The sequence below is a fragment of the Ursus arctos genome, unplaced genomic scaffold, assembly GCF_023065955.2.
Source record: "Ursus arctos isolate Adak ecotype North America unplaced genomic scaffold, UrsArc2.0 scaffold_6, whole genome shotgun sequence".
In the NCBI taxonomy this organism is placed as follows: Eukaryota; Metazoa; Chordata; class Mammalia; order Carnivora; family Ursidae; genus Ursus; species Ursus arctos.
Window position 1 is genome coordinate 44851253 of NW_026623078.1, and position 26190 is coordinate 44877442.

The 26190-nt window shown below is 40.0% G+C and overlaps 1 protein-coding gene across 7 annotated transcripts in view; it reads right to left on the reverse strand.

Moving 5' to 3' along the window:
* RUNX1T1 (RUNX1 partner transcriptional co-repressor 1) overlaps nt 1-26190 on the reverse strand; it is a 134806-nt gene that overhangs the window by 90169 nt on the left and 18447 nt on the right. Inside the window, exons 1-2 of one of the 7 annotated variants that reach the window (XM_048212458.2) lie at nt 21843-22241; nt 18335-18507 (exon numbers count right to left, since the gene is read on the reverse strand). The exons of 1 other annotated variant lie outside the window; for it this stretch is intronic. In XM_048212458.2, coding sequence (XP_048068415.1) covers nt 18335-18422 — 88 coding nt within the window. In that variant the 5' untranslated portion in view covers nt 18423-18507; nt 21843-22241. Of the gene's footprint in view, nt 1-520; nt 15932-18334; nt 22242-26190 lie in introns of those variants that run through there. 5 more of the 7 variants (XM_057307738.1, XM_057307737.1, XM_026495760.4 and 2 more) reach the window with 5 other exon arrangements.

Genomic DNA, 26190 nt, shown 5'->3' on the forward strand with positions numbered 1-26190 from the left:
CACACACATAGGAATTAAAATTTAATAAACAAAAATGAATGTCCTGTCCACAGTATAAGAACAACAAACTAAAAAATGTTAAGTTACATTAACGAAGGTCCGATCTGAGGCAAGCATAAGGCAGGCAAGGGTTTCTAATAAGCATTAGATTGGCCCATTGCCCACCCTTCCCCTTTGGCCTTGAGTCCTAATCCATTTAGGTCCTCCCTTGCCTCTGGGTTCCTGTGCCCGTCTCCGGTCTCCAGGCTCTTATTACTCTATATCGTAATCACTATTTACTTCTCTACCTGGAGCACCAGAACTCAAAACTCCTTGAGGGCCTGGAGGGACTGGATCCTAGTCATCTTGTCCCTGGCCCATCTGCAGCAAGCTACCAATGTCTACCACCTGAATTTCCTTACTACAGTGACCTTTCCATTGCCATGGCCTTGCATTACTCAAGCTGCTTAGTACTCTAGTAATTAACCACGCTGAGGCTCTCTCATTTCCAAACAATTAGAAGATAAATTGGATGGCATACTTTTGCCACAGGTCAAGTGATTACTGTTAAGAGAATCTTCTTCCCACGTAGCTCTGCAGTCCTGGAGTAAGAGGGGAGAAAGCATACAGTAAGAGTCATCCAGGGTGGAAAAGGAAAGACAATGAAATAAGACTGACATTGACATGGTAACGTGATTAAATGTGTCTATGAGATTTAGAAGCGGCCTGGCAAAGAGGGTGGACTGGAGAATCGTCTTACTTTAATAAACACCTAAGCAAGATGCTTGACCTCTATGAGCCTCAGTTTCAACATCTGTAAATTGAAAGCACTTGCAAGATCAACCCTCCAGCTCTTAAAGATATTTGTTCCTCTGATGATTCAGACATAAGGCTGTTCAGAATATTATAATTACATTACAGAATCTTCTTTGCAGACATCAAATATCAGTGTAGTGAAGAGACAGCTAATGAACACTTCTAGACTATGTAAGGCCCACGAAGCAAATGTGTACCCTAAGAAATAAAAATAAACTAGTTGTTTTATGAAGTCGTCAGCAGTGATCACCACCACCACCCCAAAAATTAAACACTTATCTTTTTCAATAGACCCTTAACTACACAGGAAGATGCCTTGTAAAAGTTTCCAAGTACTATTTAAAATACATAGAACTAAAAGGTCAAGGACTCAAAAATACTAACAGAAAATAATTGAAAAAGAGAAAGGAGGTGGACCAGGGCTTGAAGACAAGCTGGAACTTCTAAGTGCCTGCTACAAAGAAGTCATGTCTGCACAATCTACATTTACAACTGGATATTTGCAGTTTACGTGGTTTTCTTTTCATAGCTGGCAGGAGGCTTGTTTGATACAGCAAAGAGTTAGCCCAACACAATGGCAAACCAGTTCACAAGGTAAAACTGAGTGACAGTGGATGGATTGTTGTGTTTTTTTGTTCTTGCATAATAGCATTTATAGATTAATCTATTTAAAAAAAAAATAACCAGGTGCATTATCCAAATGTTCAGTTACTGGGGACACTCACAGTTGTCTGTCCATGGCAATTTCATTTCTGTTTTTTACACAAATCATCGCTTGCAAGCACTGATGTTAAAAACAGAAAAACAGTCTAGTACACAGTGGCTATAAATGCCAAATCAATTTTCAGCAGATAATAAAGTCCATGTTTTACAATCAGCAATGCACTGTTTTACTACCCAAAAATGTAAGCTAATAATATATAGCTCTACTAAATGGAAAATGCAGATATGCTGTTAAAAAACGGGCCGGCTGTGAGAGGATGGATCATTTCTGCAGGGACCTTCTTAAAGCTATGTGTAAGTGTTTTGAAAATATCACATGATGTGGCCATGTGTTAAAAATTACAGCCAGTTAAGTTCTCTGCTAAGAAAAATATGTGGGCAATTTATGAAATGCACTCCAGGATGGAGATGTCTTAAGTAAAACCAGATTTTGAAAACAAACCTTTTTTTTTTGGAAACTTGAACTTAAAAAAAAGTTCCAGGCACATCTGGAGAGCAGGACCATTGAGAAAGGGTGGTCTGACCTAATACTAGCCATCTTCTGAAAGAACAGCACTATTTCTGGGCTACACTGACTCTGCTCACTTATTGTCCTTTTAAGGAAACAGTCCTGAAAGCATTTTGTAGGTCAACATATGTTCTTTGATAATATTATACAAAGATTGATAAAAATATAAGTGTTTCAGAAAGCTTGGAGTCATCTCCTCCCGAAACAATATAATGCCCGAGGTCTCCCAGCCATCTCAGGAGAAAACATTTTCCTTTTCTTAAACACAAGGATCTAGTTGTTACAAAGTGACAGGCAGTGAAATGATATTTCCTTATATTAAGTTAAATCATAAAAGTAGTTTAATCTATTTCTTTAAAGCATGCGTGGTCTCCTTTGACTTTTTATAGCTCATTTTGTAACAGTATGCTATCAACAGCTAAAGTGTGTTTTTTTTAACGAAAATAGTTCTAGAAACCCTTAAACTAAGACTTTTTTACCTACCCACCCCCACAGATTGGTATGTCTTTGAATAAGTTCAGTCTGTGCACATCTGTTTCCAGGGATCCCCATTTTTATGAAAAAGGTCCCAGACCTGAGAATTGTTACATCAAGTTTGAGACACCCAGTTCTGACAACTGACCTACCAAAGAGTAATAATAATAGTAATCGTAACAGTAATATTAAATGTTGATATATAAATATGTAGTCAAAGAAAAAAGAAAAAACAGTGACAATATCAGATTACCCGAAACACATCCTTTCAATCTACTACACATAATGTCTTATTTAAAAACATAAAATCTGTCCCAGATGGTTAAAATTGTCCATTAATATAAGTACATATGTATGGACTAAAATATGCTAAAAACATATTCAGAGGCAGTCCATCCGATAGGAGAGTTTAAAAAGTGCAGATGGGTGTCAAAAATAGCCAAGTGTCAGATCTGCTCAAGTATCGCCATTCTGGCGCACGCTCACAGTCACAGCTGTTAATATATTCTCTGCATCCAAGTACAAGGTTTTCTAACACAGTTGATGAGAGAGACAGAGAGTGAGAAACACTGCCACACTTCAGGCTACTGCCTTAGAACCAGTCAGATATTAACGACTTAACACTAAAACAAACTTATCAATGATTCTAAAACTTTGTAGTGCAACGTAGTCGCAATAAGGCTGCTTTGAAGAGGACTTTAAAATCATGTAAGCAGTAAGGGGTAGCAAGGGTCCTGACTAATCTCTTTCACCCACGATCATTCACAAATGGCCTTGGGCTCTTACGGAGCTTTAACCAAAACAGAATACAGATGCTTCACAATGCTGATAAATCAGATCATTCGACATACATTCAGTGAGAACATAAAAACAAAGAAGATTCGAGGTAGGACATAAAAATCAGATGAAACGGTGCTACAATACTCTGGCAAAATAAAATTAAAAAAAAAAAAAACAAACCACAAGCTTTTTTTCATACTGATTGCCTATCGCATACCCAACACACATGACGTCTTCAGTTGCGTGGTGCATATAAATCAAGATGAGAGCTTAAAGAGTTAAAATGACCTTTCAAAGACCTCAGTCATTGTCTTTCTGCAAATTGATTTTCCCCATATTTCAGCCACATACATTCCTTGTCTACTGAACTAGTGAAAAAGTGCAGTTCTGTCACAAACGCATCCTTTCTGCACATATATCAATAATGATGAGGACTACAAGACACATCCTAAAGGGAAAAACATTCGTCAAACAACTGGCAATACCTACACACAACTGTGGTTGCAGAAAACTGGCAGATAATGTTTCAAAACACCATCTGTGAGGTGAACCAGCTCTGTGACCAAGCACAGCCTCTTCTGTCTGTCCTACCCAAATAATCTGCACACATCAGCCAGCTGGAGGATCTCTATCTGCCCCGTCTTTTTTATCTGGAGATAGGCTGCTCAAAGTAGGCACAGGGCAATCCAGACAGTTCTTGAGAATAGCAGAAGCACCCCCTTTCTCCACCAGGCTTCTCCCAGCCTTCTCTCTTCATAAGCAGAGACTTCACTGGCAACCATCACAGAGACACTCTAGGCTCCAAAGATAACATGTTTCAGAGGAAACTGACACACACTCAATTTCCAGGACCACAACAGCTTCAGGAATCCAGCAGACCTTTTATTTTTAATTAACCGATTTCAATCATTTGCCCGATGACATCTAAGGACTGTTGATTAAGGGCAAGACTGAAATTATTTATAGTTCCAAAGCTTCCTTCACTTTCTCTGACATAAACAGCTTTTTAAAGAGACCTTCTCCCAGGATTCTGCCATAATCTGAAAACTCCCTCCGCACATGAAATTTCCAGGATACAAGGTACAGATGACAGTCACAAAATCCATAACAGAAACAGTATTTCTTACTTGAGCTAAACCCCTCAAGTAAATTGCTCTGGCAAACATACATGGCTGTACTGTCCCCTCCGCCTTTAAAACACACCTCCCAAATTCTCAGGGCAAAGCCTCCACACCCTGTACCCCTATCTCTAGATCTTGGTGGCTCTCTTTACACCACCTTCCACTCCTCACCTCTGTCACCCCCAGCCTCTGCCTGCCCATGCAAAATACAGTCTGGCGTGGGGCAGGAGATATTTTCCGTGCCTAATAAAAAGTAAGCTTTCTTCATTTCAGAATCAGAGAGAGAAAGCAGAGCAGGGCTAACTCACCAGGCATCCTTGAATCCAGCGTCCACACGGAAAGTGACTCTCTCCTAAAATCCAGCGCGATCGGGGCTCATGCCTCCTGTTCTGGAATGAGCGCCGGCAGAGAGAGGAGGGCCGTCAGAAGGGGCTGGGGCGGCATAGCCCGAGGCAGGGTGCTGGGCGCGTGCGCCTGCCAGGCTGAGACAGATGGAGAGCTGACACTCCGGATTGCACTTGGAGCAGAAATGTGGATGATGACAGGAGCACATGTGGCCTTGAACCCAGCCCTGTCTCCTCAGGCAGAACAATGACAGGGATGTGTGTACAAAGTATCACAACCCTTACCTCCCCTTACCCACTCTACCTCTCTGGGCAAGTTCCAGAGCACCAAAGAAGAGAAAGTAAAATGCGGAATGATAAGCTAAATGCTGAATAATTCATTCACCACCACCCCCATCCCGTTACAAGTTAACCCTTATTTTGCCAAAAGAATGGAAAGTAGACTGGCCCCCTACCACGGCTCACAATGAAACACTTCCCTCCCATCTTCTCCTGTTAACAGGCATAATTGGAAACTCTATTAAAAAACAAACGTAGGCACCAATCTCAAAGCTTGTTTATTGAACTGGAAATCCAAAACAGTATAAAAACATTTTTTTAAGACTTCGAATTTTATGCCAGTTTATCCTACTGAACAAAGTATCCGAATCATTCCCTTTGTCAGCTTCTCAGTAGTCTGTGTAAAATAGAACACTTTTTAGAAGCAGAAGCAGACCACTTTTATTTTACTAGAGTGCTTTTAACCCCCTGGGATCCCTGCGTTGATATGCTCCAAACATTTTCAGCTTACTCTCGTCTACCTTGCGTAGAGATCCATGGGAGATGAAAACAAAATCTTCACTGTAAAGCCTTTTCAAAAGCTGAACAATCACATCCTCCTGATTTCTGATTTTTTGCACACCCTTAAATGTTTATCCTTCCCATGAATAACACATACCCAGCCAGGTTCAATGGACTCTTCCCCATAAGCTTTAATGGACACCATGATATATAAAACTACAAGCCTTTGTTACAGTGCTTTATCTAAAGCTGGCTATTTTCCTCTCAGCGGTCCCTCTTTAGTCCTTTGTAAAACATCCTTGCCTCATAGGAGAAACACACGCCTGCCAGCCTTGTATGCCTTTTCCAAACACACAAAATGCCAGGCAGAAGGAAAATACTGTTCGCCTCTAAAGCTCTTCTTCATTTTAACACTTGCAAATCTTTCCCAAGGTCTGTGTGTATTTGTTTGAACGACAGGGCACACGATGAGACGGATTCCTCAGGCTCTACCTTTCCAATGTCTGGTCAAGCCACTGTAAACACAGCAACAATTCTACTCTGCCCAGCCCGCAAGCTCCGTGCATATGACAGACGGGAGCGTCCCCTTTAACTCTTGCGATCCCTTCACGGTCTTCAACACGTCCTCTGCTTATTCCACACTGTCCATATGCTTTTAGCCCTTGTCGGATTGATTTTTTCCCCCTACTTGCTGCCTCAAAGAAATCTTAAAAACCCATCTGAAAAACAGAGGCAGTGACTGTGATTTCTACCTACTCACCCTTCCTACACCTCTTCTTCCCAAGAGTACACACAACCTGTTTCGAAGTCCACCCACATGCATGCAAACACCCTGCACAGACTAAAAATAAATCATCTTTGGTAAACAGCGTCAATCAATACGAATGTCTACAGCCCCTAAATCCTGCACCCAAGAAGCACGGCTTCATCCAGTGAACCCCTCAAAAATCCATCACTGTCAGAGACAACTTGTAAAAAGACTACAATTCATAATGATTACTCTGTTCTGTCACTAATAGTATACTGCAGCCTATTTATGAGGCCAAATCTTTTTGTTCATCTTAGTTAGATGTCACTTGTAATGAGGTTCTGTGTAATGGATTTCAGTACAGTTAAGCACCCAGCTCAAACATTCTTATGACAGAAAGCTTTAGAGCAGGCACGAGTGTGATAATCAATTAAGTCCTGCTATAAGGGCCTTTATGGAACCCAGCATCCTGAGTCTGTGGATGTTCATTTTCAAAGAGAGTTATTTCTTTTTTTTAAAGCCACTCAATGCTACATGTCGCTGATTTTTTTTAATACTATACCTGCGTTAGGAAGAAAACATTTTCACAGTGGGAGACCCAACTTTCATCAATATGCACGGTGAATCACTTCTGAGATAGAAAATCATATGACAAAAATGCAAGACACTTTTAGAAAACTGGATGATATCCAGGTTTAAAACCGGGTCTTAATATTGGTACACTGCAAGTCCCTACACCACTGCTCAGAACATTGAACTTCCATATGCTGTGTGATTATGTATCTTTTCTATGTGTAAAAAAGCTTTTTAAGCTGTTCTCTGACTACAGTAATTGCCACTTTAAATTGATCCACGTCAACAAAACCCAGATCCCTGGAGATTCTCACCTAGAAGTCTGCCTGCAGAAAGGGTCTAACTGCATGTGTGTGCATCTGAGATGAGTCCAGCATTTTCCTCAAGCAACCAGTCCCCTCCTCTTCTGCTTTCATCCACGGAGGCAAGCAAAGCAGCAACCCCATTTGGCAGTTCTCCCCAAACAGGGAGACCCGGATACGTAGTTCTATACAGTTACTTAGACAGAAATAACTTTCCCTTTAATAAAAGGAAAAAAAAAAAAAAAGAAAGAGCTCAAGGAGCCAAGATCTCTAACATCCAAATTGTATAATAAAAATAGACAATCAATAACATGATGAATGCATTCATGTAGGAGAAGAGGGGAAGAAAAGAATATGTACTTAATACGTACTGCAAAAGTTTTCTCCAGTACAAAAACACTGCCCTGCATCACCGTGAGGAAACATACTTTTAAAACTGAAGGTAGGGGCGCCTGGCTAGTTCCCTCGGAAGAGCACGTGACTCTTGACAGCAGGGTCATGAGCTCGAGCCCCACGTTGGGTACAGAGACTACTAAAAAAAATAAATAAACTTAAAAAAATACTTAAAATATATTCAGAACAACAGAGACTACCGTGCTGACCAATTAAATACTTCCTCAGGAGAGCCATGTCAGTTAATGTATGTCTTTTAATTAAGAACACAGAGCTTTTTTAAGGCGATTTTTTTTGACTCATCTAATCACTTTCTGAATTGGGAAATTTAGTCAATGACTTAACGCCAGGCTCCCCCTGAAATACACAAATTGGTTTTTGACAATAAAGTTGGGTCCTTCACTAGAAGGGCATTATGGTACTGCCTTCCTCCCAGGTATTTTTCACTTATTTCCAAAACAGACCAGCCCTGTCCTACAGATTTTTTCCTTTGTTCAAGCCTGACTTAACCAATAGGGACTATCAGTCTACTGAAATCGTCTGCAGTTAATGAAAGCTCTCTACACCGGTGAAGGGCGAATGCCAGTTAAAGCTTTTCCACAGGTCTTCTCAACGTTCCTCTGGGCTCCTAGCCGGCTGTTGTGATACAGTGTGACTTCACACAGTGGGTTTTAAGTGAGTTAATTCAAAGGAGCTGAAACCTCATTGATCCTAATTGAAAGCAATACACCCAACCAAATACTTTCCTACCCCATCTGCTCTGGCCTGCCACCAGCTATTCAATACAAGAGAATTAATAGTTTCAGATATTCTAACCGACCCAATAAAGGCACTCATTTAAGCAGGGCTGCATTAACAAAGTGAAAATACAAGGGTAAAATGGGTTCAAATGGAGCATTTTACTCCTAGTTGGCTTTAACAAAGCTGAATAAGGCTTATTCTGACTTTTTATGTGCAAGACTTGATAAACTGAATGAGAAGGCACTCAATGATCAGCCAACGAGCATTGATGAATGGTCATTAAGACCCCCCTGCTCTTAGGGGAGACCCTTCCACAAAGTGGCGCACCAGCTTGAAAGGGCGGACTCACTAATGTCCAGATTTCTCCGCTTGCTTGTTCCCCTTTCAATTTCAGACCACTGGCCACCAAATGAGGCTGACATATTGGAAAATAATGTTTTATGGGCGAGTGGTAAAAAATAAAATGGAGGCATTAGCTCTGCTTTCAAATTCAAATCTGCTAGTTTTGTCAGACCCCAAAGGTTTTGATTTTCCACCCAGCTGGAAGCTATTAGTGTTTTCTAAAGGCATCCCACTGACAGTGCAAACCTACCTAATGTGTGAGCTGTTGGGCTACGGGAGATGGACCACTCTTTTGGATGATTTCCTAACTTCTCATCACTTTGACAGTCAATTAAATAGATACAACACCTAATAAAAATGTACATTAATTTGTTTCTGCCACTGAAAGACATGTGAAACGGTATTAAGTAAAAGCCATAGATTGTCTTCTGACAAAGGTAAATCCAATTATACTTTGTCTGCCAGAGAAACAACTGGTTTGTGTTTTACTTGGGCTACAACATAAGATGCAGCCAATGACAAAGAAATGAGTGGAGTAGGAAAAAAAAAATTAAGTTAAAAAGTTCACTGAAGTATTGCATAAAGGTAAGAGCTTAGCTGTCACTTTAACTCCTTTATATAAACGTCTGTTGTAAACAGCCAGCTACATTCACGCTATTTCCCTCAAATATTTCCTTTTGGGGAAATGACTGGCAAGCATTTGCGCCTCAGCTCCCAGCCAGCCCACAGAGGAGCTCGCAAGAACTTTACTTAAATGACAAAGGAACAGGGGACATGACTACCATCTTAAGAATCTGAAGGGTGTACAAACATCATGGGGTCAAAGGGTTATTTAGGGCTGTCCAAGAGGGCCTAAGTGCTAGCAGTAAGATGGAATCAAGCAAAAGAAAGCATGCTGGATAGAGGAGGCTTGTCTTAATAGGTGATTATAACAGACATCACAGAAGCAGAAAAGCTTCACTGCTTGAATCATTTGCAAGCAGACAGCAAAGCACCATACAACACAGTGTCCCATAGAGAACACGCTGCATGGTCTGTCGAGAAATCCTTATCTACTAGGGCAAGTGGCAGGTCGAGAACTAGAAGTCATGACCCCTTTCCTTCACCCATGACATGTCAAACTCAAGGACTCGGGTCACTTTGATTTTTGTTATCTCCATCAGTTCGAGTGAGTTAACAATGTGCACTAAAACTGTAATTTGAACATTCCGATCATAATGTATTTTTAAATAATAGTGATTTCCTAAACTGATAAGCCAAACAGTTTCTATGGGGCTTTTTCCCCCATCTTCGATGTCTATAGAATAAAATATTACCTATATCATTCCAATTTTTCAAGCAATGTATTTGATGCCTTTTTTTCTTTTTCCTTCCTTCCTTCCTTCCTCCCTCCCTCCCTCCCTCCCTCCCTCTCTTTCTTTCTTTCTTTCTTGGTGGGATGCAAAGCAAGGTTTTTTTGAGCGATAGCAGAGTGATAGTACAAAGTTCCTGAGGAGGGAGGGGACCCGAGAGGGTTGCCCCAATGTATTTCATTCTTAACTCTGGGTGAGGTAAAGTATTCTCTACAGAGGAATGAGAAGATATGTATTAGTAACTGAAGTGTGTGGGGCACATGTATGTGTGTTTCTGCAAACTGAAATCTGTTTAAGATAAAACATCACTTGCTAGAAATAAAGTTTATATTTGTAATCATTATAAATTGTTTCTGACAGGGCCAATGCCTTTAAAACATCACAATATATTGTCATTCTTTTCTACCAACAACTTTTGACTTTTGATGCCAAATATTAAAAAACAGGCTGAAATGCTACCATAGACTCAGCACTTGCACTGACTGAATGCTCTATTATTGAAATGCGAACTTCAAACCTAACTAATATCGTTAAATACAAATTACTCCATAGGCACCAGCAAGGGGTTAAATTATTTTTAAAATTTTTGAAGAAAAACACTTCCTTAGTAACCCACAAGGCTGAACACTAGCTATATTAACTCTGCCTTTTCAAATAGCAGCATTTTCATATAAAAGCCATCAATCTTAGAAAGTACACACTTGCATGCAAATCTGCAAATAGGTTACCATTTATACTTTCCTCCAATTTTTTTTATAACTACCAGAATCACTCAGCTAACAGAAAAGACACCCTAACTACCCATCCTTTACCCCTTATCCATTTGACAAGGACTGTAACACTATATGGAAAACCTTTGTTTCAATGTCACCACCTCCCCATCCTGACTAATGGCGAGTTAGTTTTGTTAAAACGCAAGGGTTATGGCGTATGCTCCAATGAACTTTCCCTCCTCTCAGCACTGAGACAAAAACCTGCAGCTCTGCTCTGTGCAGGCAGCCATCTGGACAGCTTTCCCTCAAAGCCCAGCCCACACCACACTGCAGGCAAAATCGGAGGGCTCGAGAGCTCTGTGGGGCTATTCATGACATACCAATTTCACATTTTCTGCTTGTACGCTTGCAACAATAAATGCTAATGAGGACTATGAATGACAATTTTAAAGACAATAAAAAGGTCTCCAAATCCCTTGCATATGGAGACACTGTTTTCAAAACTTCACCTTCTGTTACAGAGCTGTTAGAGTCTAAAGGAGAAAAAAAGAATAACCTAAGGAAAACAATAAGATGATCAAAGCACAACTGAATCCTTAAGATTTCCAAAGAAAGCAATCTGTGTAAGCCCAGGGAACAACAGATCTCACCACCCCTATGAGCAGCCCTACAAATTCACGAGGCACCCTGAATCTCTACTACCTTTGCCTTCTGTGGACGTGCAGCTTAATAAAAGCACTCCCTGCTAAACACTGACTTTTTGGGGGCCTGGGAATTCTAAGGGCAGCATTTGTCCAAAAATAATTATAATCACATCATCATCATACTTTGGCATAATATTTAACAACTCCACATATCTTTAGATAAATGTAAATGCAAATTGCTTCTCTTCTGATAACATCTATTCTTAAAAACAATGCAATGATTCTGGATGGTGAAATTACAAATCATGTTTATTTTCCTTTTTAAATTTTTCTGTTTTCCAAATCTCCTAAAATGAGCATATATTACATTTTGAACCAGAAAAAAAAAAACAATAACTATTACTTTCAATGCACTGAAAGAACTGAACAAAAGACAGATAAGTGTTTTGACCCAGGCAGGAATTAAACCATTTTACACAACAAAAATAAAACAAAAGATTCATCTTCCTATAAACTATAAAGGGTATCCTTTTCATTAACATGGATTAAAACACTTTCAACAAAATCCACCAGGTGGAGCAAATACACAGCAATAAAAAAAAAAAAGGTCCCAGAATTTTTTCATGTTCTTTTTTCACAGGACTTTTTTTTTTTTAACCTCTAACAAACTCTCCACTTCTCTCTCTCCACATTCAAATTATCAAAATCTATGCACACGCACCAATTTGCCACATTTGTAAACAAAGTCAAATGTACTCAAAAACGATTTTCAGCTACCATGGATTCCATTACAAATTTTCATTCCAAAACCGCTTTATTTGTTCAAATAATACCCAGCACAGTATATCTGCTTTTTCACCAAGGTAAATTTTTGAATCGACGTTTTGCTCTGACCCTACTGGCTTTCATCACGCATGCCCCTTCTCCACACAGGACCACGCAGAACAGAATTTATGCTGTCTGTTCCTAAATACACTGAATCGTGGTTAAAACCTATAAACCTCAGCTCAATTCCTTTACTCTGTATGGAAATTTAACTTCTCACTCTGACTTTTTATTAAGTGTATTCTTAATTGTAGACACCGAAATCTTATTAAAATTTTGGCATACTGTGACTTTTTTATCCATTGTATCACAACGTCTTGTTTTCACTCCTGACACAGCCCACAGTTTCTAATAGAATATGGTTTTTTCCCTTATTTTTTCTAGAGGTATTCACCTCTTCCCATTTTCATTTTCCCCAGATCTACTTTTTTTCTTGCCATTTCACTCCACACTTACTGGGCACACTCAGTGCAAGGCACCAACCCAGCTTTCTTGTTCACATTTTCTTCTGTAATTCCTGACACCACCTGCAAACCACAACTTTCTCCGTTCACTTTTCAGAGTCCTCCAAGCTTTTCTCACATTATACACCTTCTGCTACCAAGGCTGAATGCTACACATGGCACTAATGTTACCTGTATTCAAGAAAGCCCCAGTGGGGCAGAACTACCAAAAAGTTAGAGCTTGAAAGCGGGGTACCCCGTGTCTGTCACGTGGAGGGGGACACCAGTGAAGAACGCTGACTGCGGCTTAAAATATATTTATATATTTTCTTTTTTCCTATTTATATTGATGTTGAAAAGAGAAATACTCTGAAAGAAACGCGCCAGGCTGATACATAAATAAACACGCACATGCCCGAAGATACACAGAACACTTCCGGCAGAGCTGTTCATGCTGGTGCCTAACAGACCACGGTGATGCCAGCTCCCTCACAAGATGCACTGGGCTAATCCAATTATTTAAATGAGCACATACTTTTCACTGGCGTGGAATAGAAATACATAAAATAGTGCCATTACCACCATAAATACCAAAAGGAAGTTTTTAGAATCATCCCTACCAAACTCTTGCCTACAAAGGCCAATTCCTTTCCTCTTTGCAAAGCACGGAATCAATTCGCTGGAGCTGTGCAGGTGCGCAAAGCCAAGGTACGCGCTGCTCTCTTTATCTACCCATAGCTCCCATCAACATTAATGGCACGCACACATGTGCATCCGCGGGGTAAATGCCCTTAAGTCTGCATGACAGAATCCACATGAAGTAGTTGGAAAAACCGAATCACTGCACATGCAGTCACACTTTCCCCTCCCTTCTGCAGGAAACCCCACCGCCACCACCACCTTTGCTCCCCCACCCACCCACCGTGCGGACATTTCATCAGCCTGCACCGTGGATAAAGAACCTGCTGGATTTCCTCTTGGTAAGATAACATCTTGTTATACTCTGGGGATCTCCCGAATGGCTCCGTCTCCAAGCATTCTGAAGAATATTTATCCTATGCTATCCTCAAATTGGCCACACATCGCTGTCCAAATATTATTCCTCGCCACCCCCAGCTTCATCAAAGGGTGTGGCTCTTCCCACAGCAAATGCTCAAGTCCGTATTCCAGTTCCAAGGACAGGAAAAAAGCCCAACCTTCAAAGTTCCATCACCTTCGCTTCAGGACGGACTCTTCTCGTGGACAGATTAAGGTTCTAAAACTGCCTCATCAAAACCACCTCTGAGCTACTAGCTCCACACTGGGCTACTACCCAGGCTGACCTCAAAGGGCAACCCACGGAGGACACAATATAACGGGAATTAGGAAAACAAGAACCCATTAACTAAGACCAGTTCTCCACTGGTTAATATCTGCTGCCGTTGACAGAGACAATGTTTCAGAGCCAGGCCAGAGTGTAAAATGAAAGAGCCAGACTTTTAAATCCATTAAAAAAAAAAAAAAAAATGAAGTGTATCTGTCAGTGTAGTCCAGAAGGAGAGAGCAGGGACACAGCACTGGCAGGAACCTCAAATTCCTGACCAAACCCTCTTCCACACAATGCCTCCAGAAAGAAAGGAACCCAGGGCGGGAGCCAGCCTGACGCTGGCGGACAGACAGGGCTGGCCTTGCAGGATGTCAGAACGCCAGGCGGCTGCAAGAGATACTGGGTTTTCACACACTCTCAGGCGGCCTGTTTTGCTCGTCAGGTAATTAAACAAGGAAGCAGGGCTCTGGGTATGAGCCTGACCCTAAAGCTGTGGCTCCAGGGTTCTGCATATCAACTTCCGCAAGAACTGCCTGGGGCATCAACAGAACATTCTCCTCTCCCTCTCTCTCGTTTCCTTCTCCACCTCTTCCTAAAGCTGACCCAGAAACAAATCCTCCCTACAAAAACATCCAGAGAAAGGTCTCAGTCTATTTGTAATAAATATCTCTGTACAGTTGCTGTTCCCTGGTCACTAGACCCCCGCCCCCCGCTCCGAATTTTAAAAAGCAAAAAATTAACCTAATGCAGGAACTCCGTAAAAATTCATATATAACAAATCTGTGCAAAACACTGGTGTCTTAATTAAGATGGGTTATTCAAAGAAAATAATACCCAAATAATAATCCTGTTTTCTTTAAGCCTGTGTGCTTGATTAAAGTGTAAATCTGCACATTCAAAAAAAAAAAAAGCTCCCCAACAAATGATTTTGATAGTCCAGTTCACAAATTAAACATTTGTTGTTGTACAATTAATATTGTTCTTTTCAGTTTTGATAATGGGCATTATGGCAAGTAAATACCACCTATGATCTGGTTTGGTATGTTTCTTCAAAAATCTCAAAAACTGTATTTGTACACAAAGAAAGTCACCATTAAAACTCAGCAATATAAAAAAAATATCCCTCAAAAGAAATGAAAGTGGTACACTTATACAAACACACACACATACACACACACATTAAGCAATGATTAGAATCACATAAATAATATATTCTTCCTTCATCTCAAAATCCATAGAGTAAAATATTGGCTGAAAGAGACAGAGACCAAAGGAGAGAGGAATACAAAAGCATGCCTGCTTGTCTGTGTTCAACACAAAGAACATTAAATGAAAACAACTGGCATGCTGCCAAATTCCTATAGAGGCAAAGAGATTCAAATAAATTGATTTCACGCATCACACTGACCTGGGATCAGTGTGCAGTGTTACAATAAGCTCAAAGCTCCATGTGGGGTAAAGCCCATTAATGCTATCAGACCCCTCGAACATGACCAAGAAAAACTAAAAATAAATGCAGACGCTCTCAAAAACCAGCAATTTTACTTGAGAAAATAACTTTCTTGGTTATCTAAAGATAACCAATATTGAAGGGTGCACAGCACCATTTAAATGAACTTTTAAAAAAAAGTCACCCTTTTTAAAAATACAAATGTAGCTCCTGAGACCCATACAGTATCTATAAATTGGAACTACATCACTATGTCACCCCATGCTATGAACACAAATACACACCACCCTGCAAAAGAAGTTTCTTCTGTCATAATTGTCTCCCATGCCATTCCCCTTCCTTGCATCTTCTAGACAGCTAATGAGGATCGCTTTTTTTTAATTATTATTATTTTTTTCAATATGACAACTACTGGACCCTTCTTAGTATTTTCCCTTAGTGGCTTCTAAGGGCAAGCACTCCCAGCTGTCCTCAATCCGCCCACTCCTCACAAAGGCAAGCACTGTGGCTTCAAACCACATTCTAGAGGACCAAACCTTATGCTGATTTTGGGTATGCTTCAAAACACGGGGCGGGGGGGGGGAAACATAGCAGTGTTTTGCCTTTACCAGCTTCTACCTAAGCTGGTGGCTGTCCCCGCCACATCGCTCCCGCTCCCCTCCTCCCCCAGCCCCAAAAGGAGGAGATCTGTCTCCTCCTGACCCTCCCCCCTACCACCACCACCACAAACTCAACACACAGACCAGACTCTCTGGCGCCACCTCAGGCCGTTCTCACTTAGAGCCCCGACTGTTCAACTTCATACTGTTCTTTACTTTTCCTGTCTCCAAATTACAACCCCAGGAACCCAATGGATTCCAGGTGTTTGCAAATTTAAAGTATATGATTTCTGTTCTTCTCTACTTCTTAGGTCAACTTGAATCTGAACCCTATACTTCTATATACGTATTACCATTACAAAAAGGAAGAAAAAAAACTAGAAGAAAAAGTGTCAGTGCCACATAAAAAATAAAGAAAACCCAATAGCTATCCCAACAGTTACAAAATATATAAAATATATATAAATATTGTGTGTGTATGTGTACACCCATCATTTTTTTCAGGATGGATGCACACACACATGGATAGGAAAGACAGAGAGGAAGAGCTCAGCATGTGTCTGATACCTGATGCCATCCAGTCAGGATTTGCATAGGATAACAAATAACATGCATTAAGTCATTTTAAAATGTGTGTCTTTGTCATGCATTTTTGCTTTCAATATGGACCTTCCATGCTGCCCTGGTTCAGCGCCAGCAGGCCCCAGACAGAGCCCACGCGACCAAAGAGGATATGACTGTAAAGGGCTGGGGGAGGGTGAAGACGGGGACCCTCTGGATCTGCAACATATGTTCGAGTTTTTAAACCCGATATCCTTTGCAATTTGTAATCCGCACCTGAGGTGATTTTATCATATTGTTAAGAGCCCCCATAGAGACACAGGAGGCAAAAAGCGGCTATATCCTCTTTTAAAACAAGTGCTTTCTTCTGATGGAAAATGAAAAGGAACAAATTCCCCAGCAGTGGTTGCTGCTGTTGTTGTTACTATTATTATTACTAGTTTCCTTTAAGACAGTGACCCCTTTCTTTCTATTTTTAGACTTCAGAAGTCTAATCAACCAAGATGTGAGCTCACAAAAAACTAACTTTTAGTACCAATAGTACATAAGAAGATAGAAACAGAGCTAAGCGATGGCTCAACTACTTAATCCAACTGAACTCCTTGCCTTCTCTCTTGAATGTCTGTCTCTCACTAATTACTGGAAAAGATCATCCTAAAATGAAGAAGGGGGAATGAAAGGAAGAGAAACACAGAGAAACTAAATTATCATTTAGGCTACCTCAAAGGATTCTGTAATTATACGGAAAATTATTTCATTTTCTATGGTCTTTCAAAAACAAAAACAAAAACACCCTCATTTGCCAACACCTTCTTGGAAACGTACAGAACAAGCCAATAAGTATTTGTAGGAATTGCAAGAGTAGATAGTGTGGGGTGGGCACCAGCAGCGATATTTCCAGAACCATGGCCACAGATGGTAAATATTTTGCTACCCCTCTTTTCCACATAGTCAGGCAGGCAGTCAAAGAACTTCAAACATCCCTTCCCAATCACTCGAGTGCCAACCAGTATTACACAACATCTGTGTTAACTCTCAACTTTTTCCTGGCACCATTTATCCTTAATCGTCTGTGCTTCTGCACAAGCCCACTAAACGTAAAACTGAGCTGGCTACAGGAGGCATCAACTCTCTGGAACCCATAATTCAGGGTTCTCCTTAATTTTGAAATGTTGCAGGCTTTAAGAAGTCTCTTGCCAAATGGTAATAATATACTTAGTTGAGAGTTGCCGTTTTCCTAAAGCTAGATTTTTTTTTTTTTTTTAATGTGCCCATGGCCATGAATTCTGCTTAGGAAATAACATTCATGTAAAAGTTAAAAAAAAAAAAAAATCCAAATCAATCAGAAGAAATAATAAATTGAAAAGCACTTTCTTCCCCCTCTTTAGTCAACAAACTGTTTCAGAAAACACCATCTCAAGTTACAATAAACACAGAAATCATGGCATAGCTTTTACTCTTTAACTCCAAGTATTGCTCAGCTTATAACAGATGTATTATGAAACATGGCAAGAAGTACTGCAACAAGAAGAGGGTGGGAAAAAAATTTGGTACTTGATCATTTGAGCTCTTCAGCCCCAAAGCTATCAAACAAGGGCTCCTACAAACAGGCTGATTGATCCCCACCCAATCCCACACCCCAAGACTTCAAAGACAATTTTTTAAAAAAAATATAGAATACAAATTCTTTATTAACAGGCACTAGAAGAAATAAGAAAAAGAAAAAAATCTTCACAATTATAATTTATTGGGAAAATAGAATAAATTTCTTTTTTTGTAAGTAAATTGCAAAATCAAAATATTTGTCTGTTCCTTACCTTGACAATATTCAAAGTTCCCTTTTTTCCGGCAGTCACCTATTACTAAACTCAGTGCTCTCCAAGTGTTTCTTTTGACAGATATCATTCTCCACCAATCGCTCTGCTAATTTCCTCTCTCCTTTTCTGACTGGGACAGATATTATGTTCACCAGCCCAGAGATCAATCTTTTCTATTGACAACAACAAAGGGAAAAAAAACGCATATATCACAACCAGTCTGAAGTATCACACCATCCACTTACATGATAATACTAGACCAGTTTTGGTTTTTTTGTATTAGGAAACAGACACAAGCTCTTCTAAATTTTAGAAGAATCCAAGACAATCCCCATTTTCTCAGTTCCTATAAGGTCATGCTCTAAAGGACTCTTAATTCTCCAGTCATCTGACTCAAAGCTAGACACATTCTGAACCTGAGAACTCCTCTTCCTTTAAATTGGTTTAAAACATATGTACATCAATACCTTAAAAGAATGTGTTAGCTTTTACCTTGTTCAATAAAAAATTAAATAATCTGTCAGATATTATGTTTTCTTCAGAAAATGCTTTGAAACATTACATGTTTATTTTACGGAATTTTACATGCAAGTTAAATTATATTTCAAAACAAAGTGGTGTCCATAAGTGCTTCACCATTCTGAAATTCAAACATTGCCATTATTAGCTAAAATCGTCTAAAACAACTGATAATAGTCACAAATAATCTATGGAGTCAACTACTTTTAAAATGCTAGTAACAACAATTATTGGTGAATCATTTTACCAAATCAACAAACTTCTTCTACTTTCTCTTTTTCTCTAAAGCAATCCAAATTTTCTCATTTTTCCTGCTAGAGTTGGCAGCTTCAGAATTCATTCATTCATCTATTCTCAAATATTTATTGAGTGCCTATTACTCACCCACTATTACTATCACTACTATGAGTAGAAAAAGGTATCATTACTTAGTTCTTATAATTTATGAACTATAACTCAAGCACAATCATATGCACATAAGGGAAGAACTCAGTAAATGTAAAGGAATAAAGATTTATAAAAGCAGTCTCATGAAGTATTACTAAAGCTGTTGCTATTATTTTTTTAAGAAACCAAAGTACTCCCTAGAAATTAAAATTGGTGAATATACTCTCATGTATATAAACAAGCAGATTTTACTAAAAAAAATAAATAAAAAATCAATGCCCTTTATAGGCCACATGATTCTGTATCATGCAGTCAGTTGTTTCACCTTATGGTAAAAATTCAATAAATGATGTTTAGGAAAAATACAGTACTAGGCATTTCTTAGTTGAAACTGCCTTGAAGCTCAGCAAAGCTCACTAAAGACAATCAGCGGAAACTTGGGAACATTTAGTTTACCACGTGACCTAACAAATGATAAAGCGAAAATTTCAATAAGAAAATGACCAAATACATAGATACATGCACCACGTATGCAAATCGTCAAACAGCAGAGGTGAGGTGGCGTGCAAGGAAGGGAGACGAAGTAAATACATCTAGGTGTCAAATTTTTACTTCTGGACGATGGAAATAGGGGTAATTTTCTACACAATCCTACTTCCAATGTTTCTATACTAAGGTAAAAAAACATGTTATAAATAGAGAATAAACAAATATTATGGGGGAAAAGGAGAAAATAGAAATTTTTCTTAGATCCAATGATATTTTGTAATATCTTGTGCTTCAGCAACCACCACCAAAAGACATCAGAGAAACCGATAAAAGTGGATCACGCCAGCGAGGGCCATAGTTAATATCTCCACTGAACAAATGAAAGAGGCAAAGCACAGACAAATCCCCTAGAGTCTAAGTCTATTTCTTCCTTCTCAAGGCTGCTAAAGAGTGCCCAAGTCTAGATTTGTTAATAAAAATGGTGTAGAAGATCTCAGTTTTGAGGCACATAAAATTACAACGTGGATAAACGTCCTTTGAAAGATAAATTTCTCAGTTATAAATGACTCCCCTTCCCCATGCAGAATATACTATTTCACTTTTTAACTGGTGTCTATTTTAATCAGAATATTCTGAAGTGAATGGAGAAGAGTTGGCAGGAAGGTACTGTGACAAAATATTTTAAATGTGCATGCTTATAAATTCTTAAATGTTAACACGGCATAGAGATACATATTCAAATAATATATAATGCGAACCTAAAGTTACCCATGAGGGCTTTCCCCACTTAACTATTTTACATATGAAATACCGTATTACAATCAATAGAATGCCCCCCCCAAAAAAGAAGCAGAAGCTAATATATAAATTTTATTAAAACAATGACTTTGGAGTATTAAGTTTGTGTTTTATACATCCAACGCATTAAATGGTCTTCCAAAATAAAATAATAATAAAGTAATGGGACTGAACTCTCTGAAATATACATCCAGATAGCTGGGATACATATTCCACACTAAAGTCTGTATCCCCTGAAAATGAGAGTAAAATATCTCTCTAATAATTGCTTTGTTCAGATCCTCAGCTCTCCAATTTGTTAAACACCATGATGAGGGGAACATATACCGAGAAAAGTTTAAAAGCTAAACTCCACCAAGAGTAGAACGCCTCAAACAATTTGTAGTTCTACAAGAGTGTTATTAAAAAGGCTCAACATGTTGTATTACCATGGAAATTGTGGAAAACATACATTCCCAAACAAATATTACTTTTTCTCAATGGTATGAAGTAATGAAAACCACATGTGTAAATCTGCGATCCGTGCAGTAGTTCAAGCTGCCGCTAATAGAAAATACAGAAAGTGAACTCTGCTACATAAAGGATTCTTGTTACAGAAATATAATGTGAAAACCAGATGCAGGCAGAAAACCTTAATCACAGATGGGAATGTAATCACTGGCATACAGAATACTTTTTTGATCAATCTTAACCATATGCGCAATGTATTTATTTTCTAAGGAATGCAATAACTTGAGAGAACCTTCTATTTGAATTCAGTTAACCTCATATTTATAATGCTTTTATCTTACTCCCCCATCCCTTCAATGTGTACACTGAGCCAAGGTTTTAAAAGGAAGAGTTGCTAGCCTTGGCAAATCATTCTTGTATCAGTTTATCTTTCAAAAATTTAATAGGATGTAAAGACTGCACACATCCGAATCAACCTCAAAAGAGACTAAGTGCAGCCCCCCCGTTAGGGAGTTTCTCAGTCCCCGCCAGGAATCCCTGCGCTGCCTAAACACATTTCGCTAGAGAATTAGATCAACATTTGGGGTAAGTTTTCCTTTAGTCAATAATATACGTATAGTTATTCCACAAATGAACCTTTTTAAACACGCTTCTTTATCGACCTGGATTGAATCAGACCTTAACTTCTCTCTTTCCTTTCATAAACATTTTACAGCAATAAAGACTGCTCCTTTACATTAATAAAAATACAATTAGTTTTGTATTCCGAGGGGAACCATCACAAAAGGAACCTGTTATATATCATCTCTGACTTAGAAAATACCACTGTAATAAGTACAGTGCCTGACACTGGACTGGAGCTTACCTTAGTCAAAACCTCCATCATCTCATCGGTAGGACCATCCTCCTGCACGCCCCTGATCTGAAGTAGTCAACCAAGCACCATGCATGCCACACTTCAGGATGACGCTCCATTTCCAACAGGAAGTGATTGGGACATTATGTTATTTGGGTGTCCCTCATCATAGGTCACATGAACTCAACTTCAATATCTCAGCTACACAGGCTTCCTTAACCTTCCATGACAAACTCATCCAGGTTCTCCTCCTCTCTCTTAACTATTCATCGCCTGATACATGCACAGAAACACATGGGCCTCAGTCTTGTGCCATTTGGATACTCAAGACCCTCTGTCGTTTGGCACTTTTCAGCCTCTGTTCTGACCATGCCCTTCCAGGGTGGAGTTCCTTGCTGGATAACCCCTCCTCCCCGTTCCTCCCCACCCCCCACCCACAGAATGCATTATCTCATCTTTATGGCTTTGTCCATCAACCTCAGGCCTCTTCCCACAGACTGCTGCATGCCCATCTCCTTCTCAGACTCAGGGGTCATTCAAGTATATACAGCCTCCTTCAGAGATGAATTTCCAACCATCCAAAACAAAGTCTCACCAACACCACTAGCACCCTCATCATTCTATCACGGACTTTTAATTGTCATCGTTGCATTTAACACCAAGTGGAATAATCTTATTAACGTCTTTATTATCTGTCTTCCTCCCCCATTCCTAAACTGTGAGCTCTAGGAGAGCGGTGGTCTTGTCTGTTTTGCTGTTTACTGTATCCCCCATACTTAAAACTGTACTTGGCACATAGTAGTAGCCCAAAGAAAGAGAATAAAACAAATGAAATCCACCTACTAAAATGCTATAAAGCCTGACTCAATCACTCCGGCCTTCACAGACCTTTCCCTGACCATTCCTGGGCCCATGATCACTTTCTCTTCTTTAAATTGTAATGGCATTTATGATCCATATCAGGCTGGGCAGCCTTTACCTTCCAGACCTTGTTCACCCAAGCCCATTCCCACCAGTACTGTACATACACAGGCCTCTATGGGAATCACCCAGGGCATCGTGGGCTATGAGGCAATGAGCAGCAGGACACATGATTAAGAACTGCAGCACTGGGAGTTATACGCAAACAATGAAGCATGGAACACTACATCAACAACTAATGACGTACTGTACGGTGACGAACATATCATAAATAAATAAATAAAATTAATAAATAATAAATAACTATTAAAAAAAGAAGAAAAAGAAGAACTGCAGCATACCGAGTCCATACAACCTATAGGAGTAAACACACTGCAGTGGCTCTGACACATAGGCTTATCTCCTGTGTTTCCCAATTGAGTTTCCTGTTGTAAGAAAATGATCTCACCTTATTCTCTCCCTTTATGCCTTCAGACCTACCTGCTGCACTTTACTCACTCTACCGCAAGGGCCACGAGGGAAGGGGGCCATGTTTATTCAACAGTCTTCAAACCCAGTGCCTAGCACAGTGCCTGGCTCACCAAAGGTGTTCACTCAGCCGATACTGAATGAAGTGACAATCACCTACCATCTAGCCTTTCTTCAAGCCCCTTTTCTCTTACGGTGATAGAGCATTATTTTAAATTCCTTCAAATATTACTTTATGGCATAAATTCATCCAGAAAGCAGGTGACAAGTCTATGATTTGCTTTTTAGTCAAATCGGCAATGCAGGATGACCCATGAGTTAACCAACCAGGCCATTTTAAATAGTAGGAAGCTCTTTAAGTATCTCCTCTGTTACAGATATAATTTAATTTCCAATAAAACAAAACGTCCTAAAATGACTGTGACCCACACATACTAACCACTTAGGAGCCCACTTCATGCATGTTCTGGTGGGCTGGAATCTCAGCTTTTACACTTACTTATCAGCTATTTGACCTTGGACAAGTCACTTAACCTCTCTAAGCTTCAGATGTAAATCTCTAAAGTAGGATAGTAATACCTAACTTACCAGGGTGATATGAAGATAAGAGAGAATACTTATAAAGCGCGTATCTTAGGGCCCCTAGTGTAAGCACTGTTTTATCCCACGGGCTCAGATCCTATCATTCGATAGTAGAAAGCTGGTAATACCTATGTTAATATTATGGTTTAAAGCATTAAAATAAAAGCATTAGGTCACTACTCAAAAATGACCTAGTACAATCATAACTTTTCCTTTTTGAAAGTCACTACTGTACGCATAGTGATAAAAAAAATTTATGATCAGTCAACAGTTCCAAAATATGTGGAACTAAACCACAGGTCCTAAAACATTTTGCAGTAAAAAGGAAAAAATACCACAAACTCATTTTTTGTGATTTAAATTTTTTTTTTTTTTTATTCCTCTAATTTCATCTGTGGAAGATCATCTCTGGGGCATAAGAGAAGAGAGAACCAATTATTTCCCAAGACTGATCTCTCCAAATAAAGGCATCTATCCCGTGCTGGCAATTTCCACATGAAAGAAAAATGGAACTCTGAAAGGTATCTGCATTCACAGTGGAAGGTCACACATCTCAGAGAGATCTACAATCCTCAGCCGCAGACATGGTCTGGGGGCCATCTCTCTCGACTTCTTCCCTCTCTTGCCTGCCTACCCGGCCCCCTCCTCTGCCTCTGAAACTTAACAAAACTGTGGTAATGTTTATACTCTAAACAGTAACTTTCCTAAGTGCAGTCACAAGTCCTGATAATTTTCCATTTTAACTTTAGTATAATTCCCACCTGCAGTCTCTGTGGTTGGCCCTGTTCACGAGGGAAATTCCTAGGTGGTAGGATTTGAAGACTTCAGGAGAACGGTAGTGAGTTCTAGAACAGAGGAGCCTGGGAGTCAGAGAACCTAGGTTGGGACCCTGCCCCAGCACTCACGCAGAGTGACCGCCGACAAGTGAAGAAAACTCTCCGAGTGATTTACAAAATGAGTTCCCTTCCAGGGGAGGTTTAATTAAGACAATCTGTGAACCGCACTCCGAGAAGACCCCCAATGTGTCTCCTCCCCATGCATATGTCTGAAACTGCTCTGCCACCTGCATTAGGAAACTGAAGGCTGCTCTTCCGAAAATGGAAATGTGAGCTGGGAGGAGAAAGTGACACTTTTCACTCACTTCCACATTCAGAGTCCCAGAATCCTGGGGGGGTGATGGATCTGTCATACTACCCAGTACCTTCCCTGGTTCTAAGCCTAGTTCATCAAGCAGCAGAGAGGCTGGGATCCCATACAATGACAGGAAAGAGAAGACGGGGGAAGCGGGTGGAGAGGTTACTGGGGGGAAAGTGCTCAGTCTGTGAATCTGGCCAGAAAACAAACCTGGGCCACCAAAGGACAGAAGACAGCCCCTGGCAACTAAGGGATAACCTGGGGGCATCTGGGAGAGGAGAAGCTCGGAGACACTAACACGTTTTTTAGCCCTGTTGGGCCCCTGCTCAAAGGGACAGCTCCAGCTCATAAATGTCTATACACACAATATTTTTCCTTACAATTTCAGGGAGCTCATCCTTTACAAAAAGCACATTTGTGAACTTCAGGGTAAAGAAGTAAAATAAAACAGGTAAAGATGTGCATATATGAATATGCAAGTGATTTGACCCCTTCACAGTTTGCCTGGAGGTGATGGGTGCACCTGGGGTTTGTTTTGTTTTGGTTCTGGTTTTTGGTTGCTGAAACTTACAAGCCAAACTAACGCAGCAATAAACTGTACATTCCATAAGAGAGCACAATGAAAGGGAACATCAAACAGGGCCAGACTCTCCATTAAGTATTTGCTGAATGAAGGTGACAGAGTGAACATCTAGAGAGAAGAGCAGGTCCTACAGGGGGTTTCTAGAAGAGTGGTGGGTGGTTCCAGAGTGGTCAAGTCAGAGTCTAAGAATAAGCAAGACTTTATTAATGGTTATACTCCATACATATCACCTCTTGGAATTCTCCTGACAGCCTATGAGGTCATGCCATGATTATCCAGATGAGAATGAGTTCCAGATGAACAGGCAGAGTAGAAGCAGATTGAACAAGGAGTACAGTACTTGGGAGTTAGGCCCCTTCCCCTCTACACTGCACACTGCCTTTGGCAGGGAGGAGAGAAGCATCACTCTGCCCCCGAAGGGCAGAGTCCCAGAACCAGTTAGTCCCAGCCTGATGCTGAAGTCTCTAACTTTACAGTGAGTGAAACAGGTACAAGATTTGCAAAAAGGCTCAGAGGACCAAGGTGACATTCAACAAGTCTTGTAACCACCAAGGCCCAGCCTCCACTTTCTTCGCCAAAGTAACTACTATGGTCAGATGCTTGGACATATCTTCGTAAGTAGAAGTGTATACCTATCTTTCTGGACAAATGTAGCATATTATACACACT